Below are 22,392 nucleotides of genomic sequence, written 5' to 3' on the forward strand. Positions count from 1 at the left end.
TAATATAGAATATTTGAAAAATTAAGCATCTATGCAGTGTATGCAATTGCTTACAAAACACTGTACTTGGTAACTAGTCTTATCATATAATAGCAAAATGTGGATACATTAAAAAGTATTGAAATTATGTTACTTATTAGTACAATTCATAGGTTCGTTTATATGTTATGTGTTACTACATTAACATTTTCACCATGATGTATTTGTTTAATGCATTAAGTACTTTTGCTAAGATTTGTTTTTAATTTTCCAGACAAGGTAAAACAGAAACGTCAAGGACTGCTGAAAAAATACAAGGCTGATGTGGCAAAAGCCCAAAGCATAAACAAAAGCATACAGGAAGGACGTGATCACCATAAACCAGGAGCACCTAACCGAGATGTGACCCAGGAGCACCTGACCCAGATGTACCAGGAGCACCGGACCCAGATGTACCAGGAGAGACTGACCACCAGGGGCGATTGAGTATCAAGAGCACCTGACCTAGATGTACGAGGAGAGACTGACCAAGATGTATCAAGAGCACCTGACCTAGATATACCAGGGGCGATTGACGAAGATAAACCAGGAACACCTGATCCAGATGTACCAGGAGAGACTGACCAAGATGTACCAAGAGCACCTGACCTAGATATACCAGGAGCACCGGACCCACAAGTACCAGGAGCACCTAACCCAGATGTATCAGGAAAAACTGACCAAGATGTACCAAGAGCACCTGACCTAGATATACCAGGAGCGATTGACGAAGATAAACCAGGAGCACCTGATCCAGATGTACCAGGAGAGACTGACCAAGATGTACCAAGATCTACCCGTAGCACCTGACCGAGATATATCAGGAGCACCTGTCCAAGACATGACGGAATGGCCTGACCAAGGTGTAAATGAAGGACACGACTCATTTTGAACATGCTCATAAAACATCAGAGGAAATAATGGCAACTGTTAACCTGAAAAGAGAAATTGCACAAGAAAATGGGGAGAAAAAGGATGACCTCAGTCTCAAGTTAAATCAGCTCCAGACTCTGTTAAGATTTAAAGGGGACAACATCCATAACACAAAGGTCTGCCAGAGCAAGAAGGGTGAGATTCTTTTAGCAAGACGGAAGGAAATGAGTTCATTTGATGTATCCAAGTATGGTCCATGTATTGACTGTAAAGAATGGTTACTGTTGGAGAACATGACTAGACACAGGGATATATGTCTAGTAGCTGTTTTCCCAAAGAAATAATCTCAATCTCGTGTGCAAGAAGAGGATTTACCAAAGGATCAACGATCATACAGTCAAAAATTATGAAAGGGCTAATCTCTACTAATCCATCCAAAAGATTGGTCACAGAAGTTTTTCCGTCTATGAAAAGAGACCTTATCACGGAAGTAGCTTAGAATCATGAGCTTATTGTTTCTCTTGGGGAAGTATGGCTTATGAAGAACTTTGGCAACAGGCTTAGAAGAAGGAATTTTACAAGTTTCAGAATGAGATTAGCAGCACGACTTCTGATGTTGATGAGGGAAGGTTGTGGAAATGAAAACATGGCATATGCTTCAATGAATGATTTGTTGGTTCCATCTCAATTTGACCTAGCTGACGAATGTGCAATTAAGGCATGCAAGCAAAGTATTGATGATGATCTCCTGAACCCCAGCACAGCAATCAAGTTGGGGTATGACTTGGCACGACTGGCTTCTGCCAAACTTGGATTCTGCATTAAAAGTCAGAATGAAACGGGAAAACAAGAGGCTTTGGATTTTAAACGCCTCATTCAGATGGAATGGTCAGTGGAAGTTAAAAAAAGTGCAGGTGTCCTCTTAGATAAAAGACATTTCAACAAAGAGAAGTCCTTGCCCTTGCCTGAAGATATAGTACAGTTCGCATCATATCTGGTGCACGCCCTGGAGGAATTAGATCTCTCTGAACCCAATGCTCACCTGTTCAGGGAAGTTGTCATCTTGACTGAAAGCAGGCTTCTTCTGTACAACAGACGGCGACCAGGAGAATTAGAGAGCCTCAGGTAAGTAATGTTAATTTTTTTATTTTGTTTTCACTGACATTAAACAATATTCTGTTAAGCACTGTCCAGATAATTTTATGCTTTTATAGAAGGTTTTGTTACCACTGCAACATCACCCATAGAGGAGTTAATCTGTGTGGGAGGGAAATTAGAATTTGGAGTATAAATTATGGACTTTAACTTGCCACTCACAATATGGAAATTGTATTTATATTTTGATGGGCCGTAATATGGTCTGTTGTTCAGTTGTTTGTTACTTTAATATTTCTCCATTATTCTGCAGCGCCTTGAGCAAGCACTAGTCGCATGGATATTTGAAGGTACGGTGTAGAATAGGCCTTCAGCAACGCATGCTTGCCATAAAAGGCGACTATGCTTGTCGTAAGAGGTGACTAACGGGATCAGGTGGTCAGGCTCCCTGACTTGGTTGACACATGTCATCGGTTCCCAATTGCGCAGGTCGATGCTCATGCTGTTGATCACTGGATTGTCTGGTCCATACTCGATTATTTACAGACCACCGCCATATAGCTGGAATATTGCTGAGTGCGGCGTAAAACTAAACTCACTCACTCACTTTATGTACTCTTACAATTTGTTTTTCATATAACAGTCTTTTCTGTAACAGCTTTTTTGTTATTGGAAAGACCATCAGTGTTACTTCAAACAAACATCAATATTGATTAGTCACATATTCCTATTTATTTTAATGTCAATGTCATTAGCCGTTGAATTGTGGTAATGTCCTAAGGTTTATATATGCTGAAGCTGAAACATTTTTCTCACTTTCTATTCTGAATGCAATCATACTAATTTTTGTGGTGGTGGTGGAATTGGGTTTAACGTCGTGCTTGAGAATATTTCGCTCATATGATGACGTGCATGCGTGTGTGTATGTGTATGTGCGGCTGCTTGCACTAGCCCAGACTGAAGCTGGTTTTATAGTGCTAGCCCACTGCGATTACCATGCCGCAGTGAAGCATGAATACCCACTCAGACACATTATACTGACTCCGAGCCGACCAGTCCTTGTTGTACCCATTAATGCTGAGCGCCAGGTAGGGACCAACAAGTACCATATTTTAACGTCTTTTTGGTATGACGCGGTCGGGGATCGAACCGCGACCTTCCGCAGTCCGGGCGGACGCTCTAACCACTACACAACGGAGGCGGTCACTAATTTTTGTAAAAGGTTGTTATAGGAAAGACAAATTCTGTAACTGCAAAGCCAATTCAATTGGACTGATAGCAGAATTTCATCATCAGTGGAGCTCATGAAAAAACCTAGGAGTTCAAACTGACATGAAAAATTCTCAATAATTATGAACCGAACTATAGAATTAATTCTGTAGTGGTTCCATTTACAAATGGTGTGTTATACTGGTCGCATGGCCTGCTCCACGTGTCAAGGATTGCTACCTCGTGTAAAAGCTTACTGCAGTGTTATACTGGTGGCATGGCCTGCTCCACTTGTGAAGGATTGCTACCTCGTGTAAAAGCTTACTGCAGTGTTATACTGGTGGCATGGCCTGCTCCACTTGTCAAGGGTTGCTACCTCGTGTAAAAGCTTACTGCAGTGTTATACTGGTGGCATGGCCTGCTCCACTTGTCACGGGTTGCTACCTCGTGTAAAGCTTACTCAGTGTTATACTGGTGGCATGGCCTGCTCCACTTGAGGGTTGCTACCTCGTGTAAAAGCTTACTGCAGTGTTATACTGGTGGCATGGCCTGCTCCACTTGTCAAGGGTTGCTACCTCGTGTAAAAGCTTACTGCAGTGTTATACTGGTGGCATGGCCTGCTCCTGTTGTGTCACGGGTTGCTACCTCGTGTAAAAGCTTACTGCAGTGTTATACTGGTGGCATGGCCTGCTCCACTTGTCAAGGGTTGCTACCTCGTGTAAAAGCTTACTGCAGTGTTATACTGGTGGCATGGCCTGCTCCACTTGTCAAGGGTTGCTACCTCGTGTAAAAGCTTACTGCAGTGTTATACTGGTGGCATGGCCTGCTCCACTTGTCAAGGGTTGCTACCTCGTGTAAAAGCTTACTGCAGTGTTATACTGGTGGCATGGCCTGCTCCTGTTGTGTCACGGGTTGCTACCTCGTGTAAAAGCTTACTGGTGGCATGGCCTGCTCCTGTTGTGTCACGGGTTGCTACCTCGTGTAAAAGCTTACTGCAGTGTTATACTGGTGGCATGGCCTGCTGCACTTGTCAAGGGTTGCTACCTCGTGTAAAAGCTTACTGCAGTGTTATACTGGTGGCATGGCCTGTTGCATGGCCTACTGTGTCAAGAGCCAATGTTATACTTGTTCATGGACATTTTCAGATATTACCTTGTGCAAATATTGTTGTGAATATTTTGGAGTAGTTTTTCAGTTTTGGTGATAATATCAAATCTAAAGCTGCTCAAATCATGAAGATGTTGAAATGCGTTTTCATCAACATGACCACTACATCTTGCAGGCAACACAAACTTTACAGCACATAATAGCATGGATGCTGCCACTGCAGCCATAGTTACTACTATTTAGATGGTGTGTAGGGTGTTATAATTCATAACCTGACAATACAATACCAAAAATTGGTATTAATTTTTCAAACAGGAGAAGTTAGAACATATTACAATAACGTGAACATGACAATGTGTGGAGCGAGTGTTAATTTCCTATGACAAAACTAAATGCTTGGGGGCGTTGGAGAAGCCAAGTGGTTAAAGAGTTCGCTCGTGATGCTGAATACCCTGATTCGGTTCCCCACAAGCGCACAGTGTGTGAAGCCCATTTCTGGTCTACCCGCCGTGATATTCCTTGCTTATTGCTAAAAGCAGCGTAAAAATAATTCACTCGCTATATGCTTGGTCTGAATGTAAAAGGAAGTAAGGTCAAGCTTCAGTGAACTAAATAATGCCTTTTACAGTCATGCAACATGGACGCTTGTGCTCCTGTATGTGAGGTATGGCCACTGTGACTGTTTTGGGAAGCCTTTTTTCATGTAGAAATAGAAGTAAAAGAGTAGCATATCTTTAATGTTTATGAGTAAAATGCGGTGAATAAATTCAATCTTTTCTTCACTTTCATCGTCCTGCCTAAAATGTTTTTATTTTTTAAATTATTATTTATTTCAACAATTACAAATGCTGGTTTTCTAATTAAGATATTTGAAAATGTTCTTGGTGTTATTTTGTTCCAAACTTAACCAGTATATGCATCACAAAACATAATCTTTGAATGCCAAAACTTCATGTAAAAGCTCCTTATCCTGTAATCTTTATGGACACAGAAGCTCACAAGTCCCAAATGTTAGAACTTTGTTTATTTTGATCCACAATTATGTGTTATTAAACTCATAAGTTCGTTATACTCGTATATATATGTCAAATGTTGGTACGTCCGTCCTTCCGTAATCATTTTGTTTCCGGAGCATAACTCAAAAACTGTTCAATATTTTTCCACAAAAATTGTTAGATATATCAAACAGAAGCTAAAGTGGTGCCTTTTGCTGTTTACAGATTTTTGTCATTTTTATTTTTTAGTTTCCATGGAAACTTTTTTGGACTTAGTTCTAAAGGAGGGGTGGGCTTCGTTTCCGGAGCATAACTCAAAAACCGTTCAATATTTTTCTGCAAAAAATGGTAGATATATCAAACAGCACCTTATGTTGTGCCTTCTGCTATTTACAGACTTTTGTGGTATATTACTTTCTCGGTTTCCATGGAAACGATTCGGACTTAGTCTCAAAAGGGAGGGGTGGGCCCCATTTCCGGAGCACAACTCAAACACTTCTTAATATATTTCAGCAAAACTTGGCAGATATGTGAGGCCGATCCCAAAGTAGCGCCTTTTGCTATTTACAGGTTTGGGTCATTTTTATTTTTCTCGGTTTCCATGGAAACGATTCGGACTTAGTCTCAAAAGGGAGAGGGGGACTTCGTTTCCGGAGTACAACTCAAAAACTTCTTAATATCTTTCAGAAAAACATAGCAGATATGTGAGGAAGATCTTGAAGTGGTGCCTTTTGCTATTTGCAGATTTTTGGCATTTTTATTTTTCCCGGTTTCCATGGAAACGACTTAAACTTAGTCTCAAAAGGGAGGGATGGGCTTCGTACACAACTCGAAAAACGTTCATTATCTTTCAACAGAACTTGACAGACATGTGAGACAGGTCTTGAAGTGGTGCCTTTGGCATTTACAGATTCTTGGCATTTATATTTTCATGATTTCCATGAAAACGATTTGGACTTAGTCAAAAAAACATCAAGCTGGACTTTAAGTAACTGTCAGATGATTTGTTCTTTCAAATATGTGGGGGCCGGGGGATATGTCATCTTTTGATGACTCTTGTTTTTAAAATTATGGAAATCAGAATCTCTGCGTGCAAAACACGCTCGCAAAATATTTTTGCATGTTTTTAATATTTTTTTCATGAAATACGCAGGTTTCTGCGTTAACGCGAACACTGGCCCGACGGGCATAAACACAGCCTCCTTTAAGTTAGTCATCTGTGTCATTTCTCCAGAAGAAGCTAAACACTTGATCTTCTTAAGCAGCTTCTGAGTGCTGCAGATCTAAAGCTTCATTCGTGTGCGTTCTTGTAGCTTACTTTGTGAGTGAGTGAGTGCTGCTTAAAGCCGCATCAGCAATTTTGCAGCTATTCACGCCTAGAAAACAAATGTGTTCCTATGAAAACGAACATAACGAAAACTACATCTTAGCATACGTACGTTGGTACAACATGTTCCCATTCACTTTGCATTGGTTCATCCTAATATCAACCTCTTATGACGTCATTAGCGGTTGTTTTCAAATATCCCCCTTTGGGGATTATCATTATATCATTCAAGGGGCTTACAATACCAATGTTTACTCGGGCGAATATCGAAAACCACAGGTTCACCTCGGTTATCCATGGCCATATTCTCCCTCGCGAAAAAACGACATCGGCAATTCTTGAATATTTCTCTTCCGTCTCGGGAAATATTCAAGATTTACCTCTGTCAAAATGACAAAAAGGATGGGCAAGTTTACTTTTTATTACTTTTTCACCACACCATTAAATCGTAGCGATAATTGCGCCAGAAGAGGTTGGAGAAAGCAAATTCTCCTGTGTAGGTGTGTCGGGAACGCTTGACGCATCCACAGTCGGATCTTCTGTTCCATTCAATATTGAGCTGATGGCATCCGTTTGGTCCTCCGAAGTTCGTTTATAGGTCCTCACACCTGAAAACAGAATGTTTGATATGTAAACAGTGTATATACTTGTGTCGTGCAAAAACTTTTGCCGTGTTCACAACAGTAAGTGAGTGAGTTGGACTTTCACGCCGCTTTCAAGAGTATTTCACTTATACTCATGTGCAAAAGAAACGTCCCCAAAATTTAAGTTATATTATATTTGCTGAATATGGCCAAACACATGAAAAACAGTTCGGAACACATTGCCCAAACACACAAATGTATGACACCCAAAGGAAATGCACGTGTTGTATGCCAGAAGCGTGAAAAATGACTTTATTCATCCGTGAGGAGATCCATTATAAAACATGTTGGAAACTGTTCTTTGCAATCACAATCATCTGAAAAACCAGCAGAAGATGCCTCGATTAACAGCAGAACAGAGAGAAAGAGCGATTGGCATGCTGCAGCTGGGGGCAACATTTAATCAACAGATTCCTCACCGCGGCGTCATCATCAGTGCTTAGCCTCGGTCATCGCGTCAGCAGGCGGACAGTGTCCAGACGACAACGTCAACATGGAGGTCGGAGCCTGTAGACCATTGAGGGGCATGACGTTACCGCCGGAATATCGACGTCAGAGATTGGTTTTGGCCAGGAATATTCGTCAGTGGCAGCAACGGAACCGTCAACGGGTCCTTTTCGGCGTCGAGAGTAGGTTCCATTTGAAGAGAACTGAGGACCGAAGACGTGTCTACCACCGGCGTGGGGAACGGACGGCACGTTATTTCGTTCAGGAAACGGAACCATATGGTAGAGGGAGTGTGACGGTTTGGGGTGGCATGCGGTAACACCAAGACCGACGTTTTTTATCATCAATGGCAGCCCGTCGGTATATTGATGAAGATCTGTGGCCCCATACCTTGCCTTTCCTCCCGCAATATCCAGGAACCTTGTCTCAAGAACACAATAGAACACCTCACACCGCTTTTGCCACAACGGCCTTCCTCAACGTCAACAACGTGCCCGTCCAGCCTTGGCCATGAAGATCCCCTGACATGTCTCCGACAAACACTTGTGAGGCCATCTTGGACGTCACATTCTACAGCTTCCACACCCTCCATTGATGAGAAATGCACTGGTTCAGGCATTACAAACAGAATTGCGTCGGATCCCCAGTCACGTGATCAAGAGACCTACACACTCGGTCCGACGACGTGTTCTGACGTGCAGTGATGTAAGGGGTGGACATGTGCAGTATCGACGATCTGCCTTCCCATTTCATCGTCTGTTTTGTCATTTGTTGTTTTGGCTTGCGCTCGAATACTGGACAATCGAGGCCCCTGTCACAGCATTCCCTGTACCACTGTTAGGTTTACCACTTTCTCTTTCTTTATGTCAGACATGCTTTACATACACCTTCGTTATGCATATTAAACGTCCATATCTATTCGCGTGTTTGTGCTTGTGTTGTTTGGTAGTTGAAAAAGTACTTGGGGACGTTTCTTTTGCAGGTGAGTGTATATCGCGCCTGGTAGTATTGTTTCAGAAAGAAAGCCTGCACCGCCAATGTGGTTTGTGGTGAGATGAAACCTACGAGCATCGGCTGGAACTGGAACATGGGTGATACTACACTGAAATCTTTCACTATAGTGACGTTATTTGTTTTTGACGACGGTTACGATGGAAAACAAATCCACTTTAAGACCGACGCTGTCATAAATCAAAATATTGGACCGTCTACTAAAGACAATATCATTCAATAGTTTTTACAATTACCATTATTTTTATGTGCATGTTATAACCGCCTTGATGTTTCATTTTCAAATTTTGGGTTTAATTTTAGAATTTAAACACACAGTTTGCATATATCCAAGGCTGACTATCAAATGCCCAGCTGGCCCCTCCCCCCGAATAACCCCCATGGTCGTACATTTTACTAAAGTCTGCTACTGTCACACACCATACACACCGATGATGGTTTCTCGCATATACATCATTGGATTCCACAAACATTTTACACACCACCATACTTCTGTTAGGTCGCATTATATCTATTGGAATATAATTGTAGCCTTGTATATTTGTATATATGTTATTAGTTTGAAAAATGACAAACACGAATCCACACTATATCATAACTTCCATGAATGTCCATCTTATAACACAACTTTTTCATTGTTTTCCCATTATGCCCATCACTTCATGAAACTTACAATGTAAATGTGATAGATAATGGCACCAAATGTACACTTGTCCTTGTAACTCATATGTAAATAGTGTAATGATACACTGCAATTGGAATCACCAATATTTGGTAACATAATGATGTCTCAGGGTTGGTCACGGTCACTTGGTCATATTCTCCACGTAAGGACGCGAGGTCACATCCTTACAATACGCCGGGGAAGTGTATCCAAGCCAGACTATCAAATGCCCAGCTGGCCCCCACGCATTGAGTGACTTTACTTATCAAACACTCGATGCCGGGAGCCCAATGGGGATGGCCAGGGGAACAGGCAATAACCCCTGACCGGCAGAGCACGGGTCAAGGGGCCTTTGGCCGGGTCACTGCAGGTGCCCATCTCGGTAACGGAGCAAAGCTATGAAGTTTAAGTCAACATCAATAAAAGCGCATTTGACCAGTAGTTCACATGTCCAGTTACAATAACCCTGACCAGCAGAACACGGGTCAAAGGACTTTTGGCCAAGTCACTGCAGATACCCGTCTCGGTAATGGCACAAAGCTATTAAAGTTAAGACATCATCAATCAAAGCGCAGTTTGACCCGTAGTTTACATGTCAAGTGGGGAAAATTATCATCACTGACCAGGACCAAGAAGGACCAACCCTGGGTATATAACAGGACAGGCAATATGTCTAGGGACGAGAGGAGTTGGAGCCTACGCCTGACAGTGTAGCTCTGAATAAACAGTTGTGGATCCGCAGACAGACTTGTGTTGTTCATGCAAGGACATCCACTAGAGATACAGCAAAACCATCTCTAAGTGCGATACATATGTCCAGTTATACCGGCTTTACGACAAAGTTCGGGAACCACGTCCTGCAATGTGTTGTGGCCAGCATGTATCTGTAGGGCGCCGTAGTGGCGTCAGGTAGAGTTCATCTCATCACAGGCTCGTGTACTTCTTGTACAGCTCTATCTGACAACGCTCCTACATTCACTTGCATGGTGTGTTACTTCTTTAGGAGTTATTTTGCGATGTTTTTCAAATATCCCCTTTGTACTTAAGATATGCTCGCTTTCCGGTAGGTTCACGCAAGGCGTTCTGAGACGGCTTGTAACGAAGGCTTCTTTGCTCGGATCCACTTCTCAGGAAGAAATGTTTACCGTTTAGATACACCATGGTATTTACAAGAACTCGTTGTGACCTCCATGATGTTTTAGTTTCCACAGTTGGTTCTCTTCCTCATCCCTGATAGGCTCAGCTTGTTTCTTCTTTTGTCCCAATACAGTATTAGTAATTTTCTTAAGTTCGCCATCAAAAACGTGCCTGAATTCCTCGAATTCTGGAGAGTTGAGAATGTCCAGATCTCGCTTGGAGGTAAGACGAATGTGAGACTGAAGTCCCATCACAAGAGACACAGGTGAAGACGGCGGGTGCATCTCTCCATTCTTCTTTCTCACTTCCAGTACAAATCTACTCAACCAGAATGTTAATTCTTCCGTACTGAGTTTTGATAATTTTCTTCTCATTAAAACTGTTGTTATTTCGCATTATTGCCCATGTGTTATAAGTGTTCATGGCCCATGTGTTTCTATGACGGGTGTTCACGGGTGCAGCAGTGCGGGCACCGTCTTTGATGTTTGCATTAGAAGAAATAAACTTGAATGGCACGTCCTCATCGTTTTCTTTTTTTTTTCTTTCTTTCTTTTTAGTGGCATCAACTTCATCGTCGTTGCTTATGTCAGAATAATGATGGAAATCAGCGTTGTGTACCTCCAGGCCCATGAACAGCAGTGAGAGCCTCTGTTTCCTGGCTTGCAGCGACTATTACTTCGTCAGACTCTGTCGACATCTGACTTTATGACACGGGCTCATGCAGTGCTCAAGCAATGCAGTTCTGCATTCAGTTGAGCGAAAGTTCCCGGTATGTTCGTGAGCGTTCGCCAACATCCCATGTTAAAAAGGACACCCGTGGCGAGGTATCTACAACTGAACGCATCCCGGGTCCTGCGTTCAGGACTGTGCGCATGCCCATTCCCGTGGGACGATCTCATGTTGTTTCAAGGGGTGTTTGCGGGATTTTGAGACTAAGTAAGACCTAATCTCTTTTTTTTCATAACAATATTGTATTCATTGGAATAATTTTAGAATCGTTTAGGTTAACTTTTTACCAGCGTGTATTTTAACAAAATAGACTTTTCTTTTCTGATTCGTGTATGATAAATATCAACCTCAGGCGAGGCTGTTATTTACTATTTATTGGCTTAGCACTCTTCTATTATTTTCGATGTACTCCCCTAACAAGCGAGTGACAATTTCTATGTTACCCGCTGCGAATGCCGAACTGTGGGAATTCATTTGGTACTTCGTGCTAATTCTATCTAAATAATTGAGTCACGCATGATGTACGGAAATTACCGATGTTTTGCGAATGCAAATCGGTGTATGGGAGATAACTCTAAATTTGTTTTTATTGTCTATCGGTATTGGCTAATTGCCGAACTCTGGTGCACCTCATAATGATCAGATATTCGTGCTTTAAACAGCTCACAATTCGTTCGGGCTCAGGGAATGTAAACAAACATAGAGGGTTCATCAACCTATATTCCCCTATGACTAGTGAGCAACTTATAAAACAGCTTAATATCCATTATAAAATAAAAATGCTAAAAATAAATGATTAGAAAATGTATTGAAAAGTTCAGAAATTGTTTGAACAACATAAAATAGTTGATAAGTGAGCGAAGTAATTTAAAACACATTCAAACAAAAGATTCTTGACAGTAACGGGAATGTGATACGGAATACATTGACGGGAATATCACCATTCAGTAAACATGATTGAATATAATGTGAGTGTACGTACCATACCACCGAACCCTGTTTCATTTGTCGCAACTATGGAATATTAAGTGAGTGAGTTAAGATTTCAAGACACATCGGCAACATTTCAACCATGACTTGACTACAACACGTTCTCAATACATGATACATGAATTTTAAATGGAGTGAGTGAGTTTAATTTTACGCCGCACTCAGCAATATTCCAGCTGTATGGCGAATGTCTGTAAATAATCGAGTCTGCACCAGACAATTCAGTGATGAGCTTCGATCTGCGCATTTGGGAACCGATGACATGTGTCAACAAAGTCAGCGAGCCTGACCACCCGATCCTGTTAGTCGCCTCTTACGACAAGCATGGGTTACTGAAGGTTCATTCTAACCCGGAGCTGATCAGTTGAATTTTGAAAACCTGGCAACGACGTACAGTAAAAACCACTAGACGATCACAGATTCAGAGTGAATGAGTTAAGATTTTAAGTCACATCGGCAATATTTCAGCCATATCGTGACTAACAATGGGTAATAATTTCATAATAAATACAGGTTAATTATAAAAGTAATTTCATAATAAATGAAGATAAATGATAAAACCCGGTAAACGAAGGACAGTAAAATAACTAGTTTATCACCGATTTCAATTCAAAACTGGTAATGAACTATAGACTGCCAACGGCTGAAGGTAGACACAGATTAAGATATAACACAAGTTTATGTATCCAAAACTTTGTTTGCTATTAATGCAATATAATATGAAAACAGGCGATAGATCACCAACAACTGAAGGTAGATCACCACACAAGGGACTCTCATGTTATGAATAACTATACCAGTGTTGAACAGTGTACATTACGAGGTATGAATATTACATGATATAAACTAGTGATGGAAAGAAATTATACAGTGTTTCACAAAACCTGAAAAGAACAGAAAAGCATATGTAGATGAACATGTGTTTAATTTCTATAGAGTATGCTACTCTACAGCAAATCTACACAATTTCATTTCATACAAAGTCGAAAGAACCATCATAGTCTGAACCTTAACACAAATCAACAAGGCGGAATTGTCTGCAAAAATGTACTGGAAACAAAATTGAAGGGAACACCTTTATAAGAAGACCAACAGTAAGTCGTGTATTTTTAAGACAATGCATAGGTAGCCTATGTTAAAGCGTTGGCTCGTCACGCAGTAGACCCGGGTTCGATTCCCCACATCGGCACAATATGTGAAGCCCATTTCTGGTGTACTCCGCAGTGATATTGCTGGACTATTGCTAAAAGCGGCGTAAAACCATACTCACTCACTAAGACGATGCATATGCTGGATTCGAACCCGATCAGCAATCCCAATCTTTAAAGCATTATTTGCAGTGTTACCAGTGTATCAAGATGCCTAACAGGAAAACAGCGATGGAAAGCTATCGCATGGTACATGGTAACTGGTAGGGAACTTTGTTACAGTGAGAGTATAGTCATTGTGATTTTTGCGACGGAAACTTTGCGATATGTTTCAGAGTCTTTGTGATTTTAGCACCAACAAGGGAAGGATAAGGTACGATAAATGGCCAGTATCCCTACAGAATCAATATTACAATAGAGTTGAATCCACATTTACTTACAGTAGGTTTCTTTCAGTAACGAGTACATATACTGAGTCAAAAAAGAAACTTCACAAAATGTAATTTGAAAAATAATGAATAATTTTTTCTCTGATGATACCCACTCAAACCCATCCATTCGTCGTGCAAATGACGTTAGTGCCAAATCAGGTTTTGCATGTGCAGTCGATCACGTGATCTTCGCATCGAAGTTTTCTTCATATGCACGTGTTTGCATTGGCCTCAAGAAATTAAGAAAACACTTTTAAACCACAGTTCTAACGGTACTTGAAATGCCACGATTGTCAAATGTGCAACGTGAACGTGCCGTTGGCATGTTGCAAGCGGGAAGATCAGTTATAGACGTCGCAAGAGCAGTGGGATGCAGCCGTCGTACTGTGTATGACTTGCGAGGTCGTTCACAACAAACTAGCACCACTTATGATCGCCCAAGGTTGGGTCGTCCACGTGTGACGTCATTAGCAGAAGACCGTCAAATCGTCCTACGTCACCTACGTGACAGATTTCTGCCGGCTACACGAACCAGGGCTGAGATGTTTAGAGGTCGACTGTCCTCAAAGACCATTCGAAATCGGTTGCGGGCTGCCAATCTTCATTCTCGACGTCCATATCGGGGGCCAATATTCACGCCGTTTCATCAACGTCAATGTCTGCTGTGGGCCCAACGTCACCTCCGATGGACCCAGAGAGACAGGAATCGAGTCGTCTTTAGCGATGAATCCAGGTTTACCCTCAGATTCGCGGACGGCAGGCATAGAGTCTGGAGACGACGTCGTGAACGGTATGCCCAATGTTGTGTACAGGAAGTGGACAGATTTGGGGGCAGAAGTTGCATGGAGTGGGGTGCTTTCTGTGGGAACAACCGTTCCCGACTTCTGGTCATCCGTGGAAACCTCACAGCTGCTGCTTACCGCGACCAGGTGCTCACCACTGAACTCGTTCCTTTCATGACGGCTCATGGCCCAGGTGTACAGTTCCAGCATGATAATGCTCGGCCGCATACCTCGATGTTGACACGAAATTTCCTTCAAACCGCTGGAATCAACGTCATGGACTGGCAATCGAGGTCCCCTGACCTTAATCCAATAGAGCACGTTTGGGAGAAGGCTTCGTGGTCTTAGGAACCACCCTCAGAATTTGCAGGAACTTGGCGCTACCCTGCAAGAGCAATGGCGCAGAAACCCAAACCACGTGTTCACAAGCATCAGGCAGTCAATGAAGAGACGGTATTTGGCAGTGGTGAATGCGCGGGGCGGCCATACACGATATTGAACTGAGAAATTTCGCATTTTTATTCTTGTGACTTGACATTCTGTATACCCATGTTTTGGAAATGATTATGGCACTGTCAGTGTATCGAGTACATCACACAGATCTCAGCAATAAAATAATAACAATTTAACCATATTACCATCTCTTGTTCTTTTATAGTGCCCTGAAGAAAGAATGTGAAGTTTCTTTTTTTGACTCAGTATATATGTTGTTCATAAAGCTACTGCTAATCATGTAAAACCATTATTTGTCACGAATACTTTTTGATAAATAATCGGTATATTGTGACAAATAGATCCATACAGAAGTATACAAATATTACAAAGTGTTCCGATTAGGGTGTATCCCCTTTCATCATAAATCATGTGCTGCTTCATCAGCAAAAACACCGTGCATATCAATTTCCATGAATGGGTCTAATGTCACAGAAACTTTGTGATTACGAAACTAATGAAACGGAAAATTCATTCATTGTCACAGATACTTCCCAATGACAAAAAAGAGTTGACGTGGTGTGATTCGTCCAAACCAGTGATGGTGGCAGATCTCAAAATGAGGCAGCACGTTATTATGGATAGTCAAAAAGTGTGTTTTCCCTCCTAATGGAAGATATCAACAAACATGTGACTTGTCACTTCGAGACGGGAGAGGAAGGCTACGAAAGAAGACAATATCGCTTCATTACAACAATTGCACTTCGGTTCGTGACAACATCAGAAATTCAGAGACAATACCGAGCAACAACAGGGATATTTATTTCCTGCAGTACAGCGAGAAACAGACTGAAGTCTGGCCAGTTGAAGTCAAGGCGCATTTTCCGCGGAATTCCACTTCCTGTGCAACCCAGAAGGCTGAGATTTCAGTGGTCTCGACAGTTTGGTAATTGTTACACTAGCTTTACACGATGTCTACTGACGAGTCAAGGTTCCTGTTGAGATTCACAGAGGGTCGACAACGGGTTTGGCGAAGACGCGGGGAGCGATATCATGACGTCAATGTTCAAAGGCATGACAGATACGGTGGTAGAAGTGTAATGTTGTGGGGTGGAATAACGTATGGCCATAGAACTGGTCTTGTGATTGTCAGGCCAGGTTATTTGGATGAAGTTTTAAGACCAGTAGTGATGACATTCTCGTAAAGTCGAAACTCTGAGTTCCAGGACGATAATACTCAGCCTCACAGAGCAAGAGTTGCTTTGGATTATCTCATGCCGCAGCAGATAGACAGTCTCCCTTAGCCTGCCAAATCACCAGATCTCTCACCTATTGAACATTTGTGGGATGAAATGGGACGCAGGGTCCTCTAAGAAGAATAGCGCCACATTCCAAGGGAGACAATTCGCAATCTAATTTCAAGCATGCCCAGAAGATGCCAATCATGTACTGATGTCCGAGGCAGCTGGACCAGATACTGACTTTCGCCCACAAAATGTCAAAATCTAGTTCCAATAACTTCCACCATGACCAAAAATCCCTGTGTTCCTTTAAATTTTGGTACTAGTATAGGTTTTCAAAAACTCATCTCTGTATGTATCATATATCTAGAACTTGTTTTAGTCACGATATGGCTCAAATATTGTGACCTTAAATATTAACTCACTCACGCATAAAATGAGAGCTTCAATATATGAACAAAAGAAAGTACACACCTAATGTCTGGGTATGTACTGAGAAAATATGTATTCTTAAAGGTGTTCTGATCTTGACTTGCTTGTTAGAAACATCGCGTATTGTTATTGGTAACAAGAACCCTTGGAGCTAACTGTCATGATTTCTTTCAACTGTCAATCAAATTTTCAAGTGGGGTGCATGTGCATGCTGGTGGGGAACATTCTATTAAAAAAATTTGGTCATTGATGAAACTTTACTGAATAGTTCACAAATACACTGGCCCCAAAAACAAACGCATAGCTATAGGTTTCTCCAAAGTAGAAGTTTTAAAAGATGAAAGCTTGAAATCAACTTAAATGTCGTTGCTAACTGTGAATATAGCCCTTTCAATAGTATATTGTACACGAACGCTCCATTTGGTGAATTGTCGCCAAAATACAGCACTTTGAATAAAACTGGGAGAAAAATCGCATGGAGAACAAGCTGTATGTTGCACGTGCAAATACGGGTACTAAAGCTTCATACCGGTGGGTATAATAAAACTCTGGCAGTCCCGTTGCAAATCCCTCTAAGCTGTTTCGCATATGCGACCCTCAAGATGCCAAGCCTTAAGAATGTAGAAACAGGGCCATTGGACGACAGGAAGCTGGAGAAAGTCAGTCACCAGTAGCCAGGCACTTCAACGTGAGGCAGAGTACCATCGACCGAGAACTGGTAGACCAAGGATCACAACTCCAGCGCAGGACCGCATCACCCGGGTGTTGCATCTTCGCAACCGGCCAGTCAGTGTAGCATACACAGCCAACAATGTTCCTGGACTTCGTAGAGTATCAGCACAAACCATCAGAAATCGCCTACGACAGCATGGGATACGACCAATGCGACCATATCAGGGATTGATTTGGGCCGCGATATCGCGATTTTCTCGCATCAATTGCTATAAAATGGCACTCAAATTTATCTGCAGCGATTTAAGATAGCATCCTGCTCACCTGTACGTTAGAAATAATAAAGTGTTTAAATATATTTTACTGAGAAAGACTTTGTCGTTATTTTGTTCTGTCAAAGATATTCCCGTTGCTTTCGACCTCTTTTTAATCTTCGAAAAAAAACTTCCAGTATGGAACTTCGAACATCGTTACACGGTGCTGTACAAAACGAGCTGCGCTGCAAGGATTATGGTAAACTCTTAACCTCGCAGTACTGTGTTGTTTAAGCACTGTGCGACGCTGTACAGATTTCGCGTTCGGAAGTTGTGTATTGCAACATCATGCCTCCAAAAAAGCGTTTGCTAACGAAACCATCTCATTCGATACTAAAAAATTTAAAGACTACAGATGAAAACGAGGAAACAACTGAAATCGTTGACCTTGATGAAAACCAGAAAACAGACACCAATGATGATGCTAGTAGATCTACCGATTCAATTACAAACCAAGTTCCGAAACTGATATTTCAAAATACGTGGAAAACTAAATTTGGTGAGTGGTTGAAGTATGATCATAACAAAAGCGTAATGTTTTGTGAGTTATGCAGAAAATGCAAATTCGGTTGGAACTGACAATTTTAAAACGACAGCAATCACAAGACACATAACGTCTTCGGACCATCAACGTGCCATCGCAGTGCCCATCGAGCAAAACAAACTTCGACAAGGCTATTTCCTCCGCAATAACAAAAGAAGAACATAGTATTATTACATGCTTGAAGGTGGTGTACTCGATGGTGAAAGAAAGCATACCTATGTCGAAATACACAAGCCTACTTGAATTGTTAAGTGAACTTGAAACCCCAAACCTGGAGACATTGCATGTAAATTAACATGTGTCTTATGACAGTTACAAAACTGCATTAAGCCTGCTGGAATCTTTGTCAGAAAAAATAGATTCTGAGGTGACAGACAAACTGAAGAAATCGCCTGTCGTAACTGTTCTCATGGATGAAAGTACAGATATTGCTGTACACCACAAGTTGTGTGTGACAGCACGGGTCTTAGAGCCAGACACCATGTCCCCATCAACTCTTTTCTTAACTGATCTGAGAATAACATCTGCGACAGGAAAAGGGATTTTGGAGGAAAATAAACATCACGAAAGTAACAGGTTTGTATTTATATTTTTTTTGTAATAAAGTCTATACAAATAAATGCAATGACATTGATTACATAGAAGTTGCCAAAATTCTTTGTTTGTTACACAAGAGTTTCAGATTGGTTTGAAATTTCAAATACAACTGCTTTATAAGTTTCAGAAGGAATTTTATCAATGATAATAATACTTCTTTTTTCTAAATATATTTTATTGAATTTGAAATTATCGTATTAAAAATTATTTGTAATAGTTTTTTTCGTATATCTCAATGGGCAGTTGTTATATAAAACACATTTTAAAAATAATATTTATTGAGCAAATCTAGCAAAAGATATACAAATGGAAAATATGTAACTGAAATAAGCACTTTAAACATAAGGAAAGATCAAAGCAATTGGATCCTTCCATCTAATTAATATAAACTGAACTAAAATAATATAATCAAGGAGTTCCTGAATTAATCCTCTTTGTAGGATTGGGCACAGACGGCGCCTCGGTGATGACAGGGAGAAAAGAAAGACTGACAGGACAATTTCTCCAAAACAATCCTCATGTCATTAACATCCACTGCTCAGCTCACAGACTGGTCCTTTGCTCAGAACAGGCAGCTGAAAATGCCCCAGGTGAGACATATTGTTATGTCAGCAGAATGGATAAATCATGTGAATGACTAAATGAGTATTGCTTTATAATTATATCACTGATATAATTTATATATGAGTATCTTGAACAAGTAATTTCTGACCCAAGACCTCAAACAGTGATTTTGATGTTAAAACCTTTTTCTCTTTTTGAAATTCAATTGTTCTATTCAATTTTGCTCTTTACAGGTATGAAGTATTACCAAGGCGTATTGGAGGCTCTGTGCTACTATTTTAAGAAGTCTCCTGTGAGGAATGACAAACTCCTCGCTATCCAGAAACTTCTCGACGAACCTCAAGTAAAATGTCGGGAAGTCCACCAAGTGCGCTGGCTCAGTTTTTATCACGCCCTTGACGCCATCTACAGGACCATAGACTCCCCCCTCTCCTTCTTCAGCACCGCAACAGACCCGAAGGCAAAAGGGATGAAGAAGATGGGAGAAGACTTCTTCCTTGAGATGACGTATGAACTAATGGACATCCTACAGACCGTGATGAAGCTATACCTCTTCTTCCAGAGGAAGGACATTGACATTGGCAGTGTTCAGGTACAATTATTAATCAATTCATTCAATCGGAGAGAAAGTTTTCAATACATGTGTACAATACAGGGTCGAGGACTAACGGAAATTGTTTTTGAAAGTCATAATGTTATTGTATTGTAAGTTATTTTATTAAGCTTTGAATTTTAATTACTATTCTGGTTCCAAATATAATCTTGTGTTTTTGAGTATATGCACATGATTTCACTGTTGAAATTTAGATGGACTGTATTTGGTGTTCTGCTTAAAATTTACATTTTCTATAATCTGTTTCAACATATTAATTTTGTTAGGTTTTGGTTTTTAACAGGCTGTCGTAGACACTTGTCTGAGGGACCTGGAGGGAATGTTGACAGAAGATGAACAGCCAGCTCCCACCTCCTATAGACACCAGCTTCAGGATCATCTAAAAGATGGAATCTACAAGGGAAATCACACCATCACACAGTCTCATTACAGTCACAATAAATCCAGGGTGGACTTCATCAAAGCTTTAATTGACAATACCACAAAGAGGTATATCCAGTCATATTTCTTCAATTAGAAAGCCAGATAGTGAGACTGATCTGGTTTGACTCTTTCATGTTCCGTTTTATCTGCAACGTATATGTCAGTAAAATGAATAAACATTTCCTAAAAGAAATTACATCCATCAATTTGGCATACCAGATATTTAATTGATTTCTATTATTACTTTCAAGGTTTCCCGTCAAGCAGTTAATGACAAGCATGTGCATCTTTGGCACGAGGCCTATCACCTTCTTGAGTGACGAAGAGCTTGAGTCTTGGGATAATGAATCCCTAGAAGTCCTGCTGGATCACTTTGGAAATCCGAAAAGCCATACCTTCAAAAATTAGTTGGGGGAAGTTGTCATCACTAAAAGTATAGCCATTGTTGACCAAGAAGAACGCAGGCTTGAGTGGATGAAGCTCAAGCAAGTTGTGAAGATACAAGGGTAACCGAAACTCTCAGAACAGCTGTTCTCTGGGGACTCATCAAACAGTACCACAGTGAAGACTTCCCTAACTTGTTGGCAGTGGCAGCTCATGCACCGACACATACAAGTGCATACAAGTGATTGTGAAAGAGCCTTCTCTGCACAGAGAAATAGACTGTCAAGGGACCACTGTGATCAACTGATAGGGTCATGATTCAAGGATTCAAATGATTTTAACTTCATCAAAGCCTTGGAAATTTTGAGGGAAAAAACACACAGGGCTATCTTTAACTAATCACCTGACACCAGTGTGGTGTTTCCTGACCTGTCCTTGAACCAACAATGCATGCTACCTATCATGTATTAAATGCCATGTTTATTGTTCAGTTATTGTTAATGTTTCTCAACTTTCATCACAGCAGCGAACACTGGAGTTAACTTAGGCATTGAATGTACTAATGAAGCTTCAGATGTCAACTCACAAGATTTTAAAACTTGTGATTGGCAACTCTGTGGTAGACTTCTCATCCCGGGTGAGACACCTTGGTGTCTATTTTGACTCCGGGTTGTCCATGGATTTTCAAGTTGACAATTTGTGCAAGACCTGTTTTTATCATCTCAGATGTATCAGTCAAATTCGTCATCTGATATCACTTGATGGAGCCAAGACATTAGTACAGTGTTTGGTACTCTCGAGGTTTGACCATGCAAACAGTTTGCTTCTAGGCATCAGTAAAGAATCTCTGAGGAGACTTCAAAATGTAGTGGCAAGAATCGTTACACATTCCCAAAGTACGCTCACATTGAGCCGATATCGAAGTCATTACACTGGCTTTCGGTTGAGGCGAGGATGGTGTTTAAGGTACTCTGTATCACATTCAAGAGTCTAAAAGGCATTTCACCAGAATATCTAAGTGAACTGCTAACGCCCTACAAACCATCCAGACAACTGCGATCTGAAAGCAGATTCTTTTTTGAAAACTCCTTTTCATAGACTGGCCTCTTATGGAAAGCGTTCTTTCAGTGTTTGTGCTCCATCGGTGTGGAATATGCCCCTCGCCTTAAAACTGTCCCCATCTTTTGCTGCGTTCAAATCACATCTTAAAACGCATCTCTTTTCATTACACTATTAACTCCATTCAAACATTATTATTATTTTGTAGCGCTTTGAGCACCCATATATAAATTACAAGTGTGTTAACCTGTTTAGTCATTCAAGAGTAAGATATATTTCTATAATTTACAATTCAATTTCTTGTTGTGTAATTCATTGCAATTCATGACTGGGTGACTTGAAGTTGATTAAATACATATGGCAATGTCCTATTTGTCGTTTATTCCTTTTCTTGTGAACGATCATGAACAGTTAAATCTCATAAGATTTTGATCCCATGTGAGATTTTATTTCATATCTTTTCTGAGCCAGGTTTATCCCTGCCATATAAAACGCCTGTTCACCGGCATC

The 22,392-nt window shown here is 41.0% G+C and overlaps 1 protein-coding gene and 1 pseudogene across 1 annotated transcript; both read left to right on the forward strand.

Annotated features, from left to right (window-relative positions):
- The first annotated feature begins 1,270 nt into the window (after window positions 1-1,270).
- LOC124259462 lies at window positions 1,271-11,169 on the forward strand. Its single transcript, XM_046693598.1, is given in 2 exon segments — window positions 1,271-2,016; window positions 11,085-11,169. Coding segments are annotated over 2 exon segments (804 nt in total). The 5' UTR covers window positions 1,271-1,297.
- Window positions 11,170-17,986: 6,817 nt separating this feature from the next.
- Window positions 17,987-21,141, forward strand: LOC124259463 (annotated as a pseudogene).
- Window positions 21,142-22,392: the final 1,251 nt, after the last annotated feature.

Source organism: Haliotis rubra, unplaced genomic scaffold (assembly GCF_003918875.1).
Source record: "Haliotis rubra isolate DU_JTF1 unplaced genomic scaffold, ASM391887v1 Scf722, whole genome shotgun sequence".
In the NCBI taxonomy this organism is placed as follows: Eukaryota; Metazoa; Mollusca; class Gastropoda; order Lepetellida; family Haliotidae; genus Haliotis; species Haliotis rubra.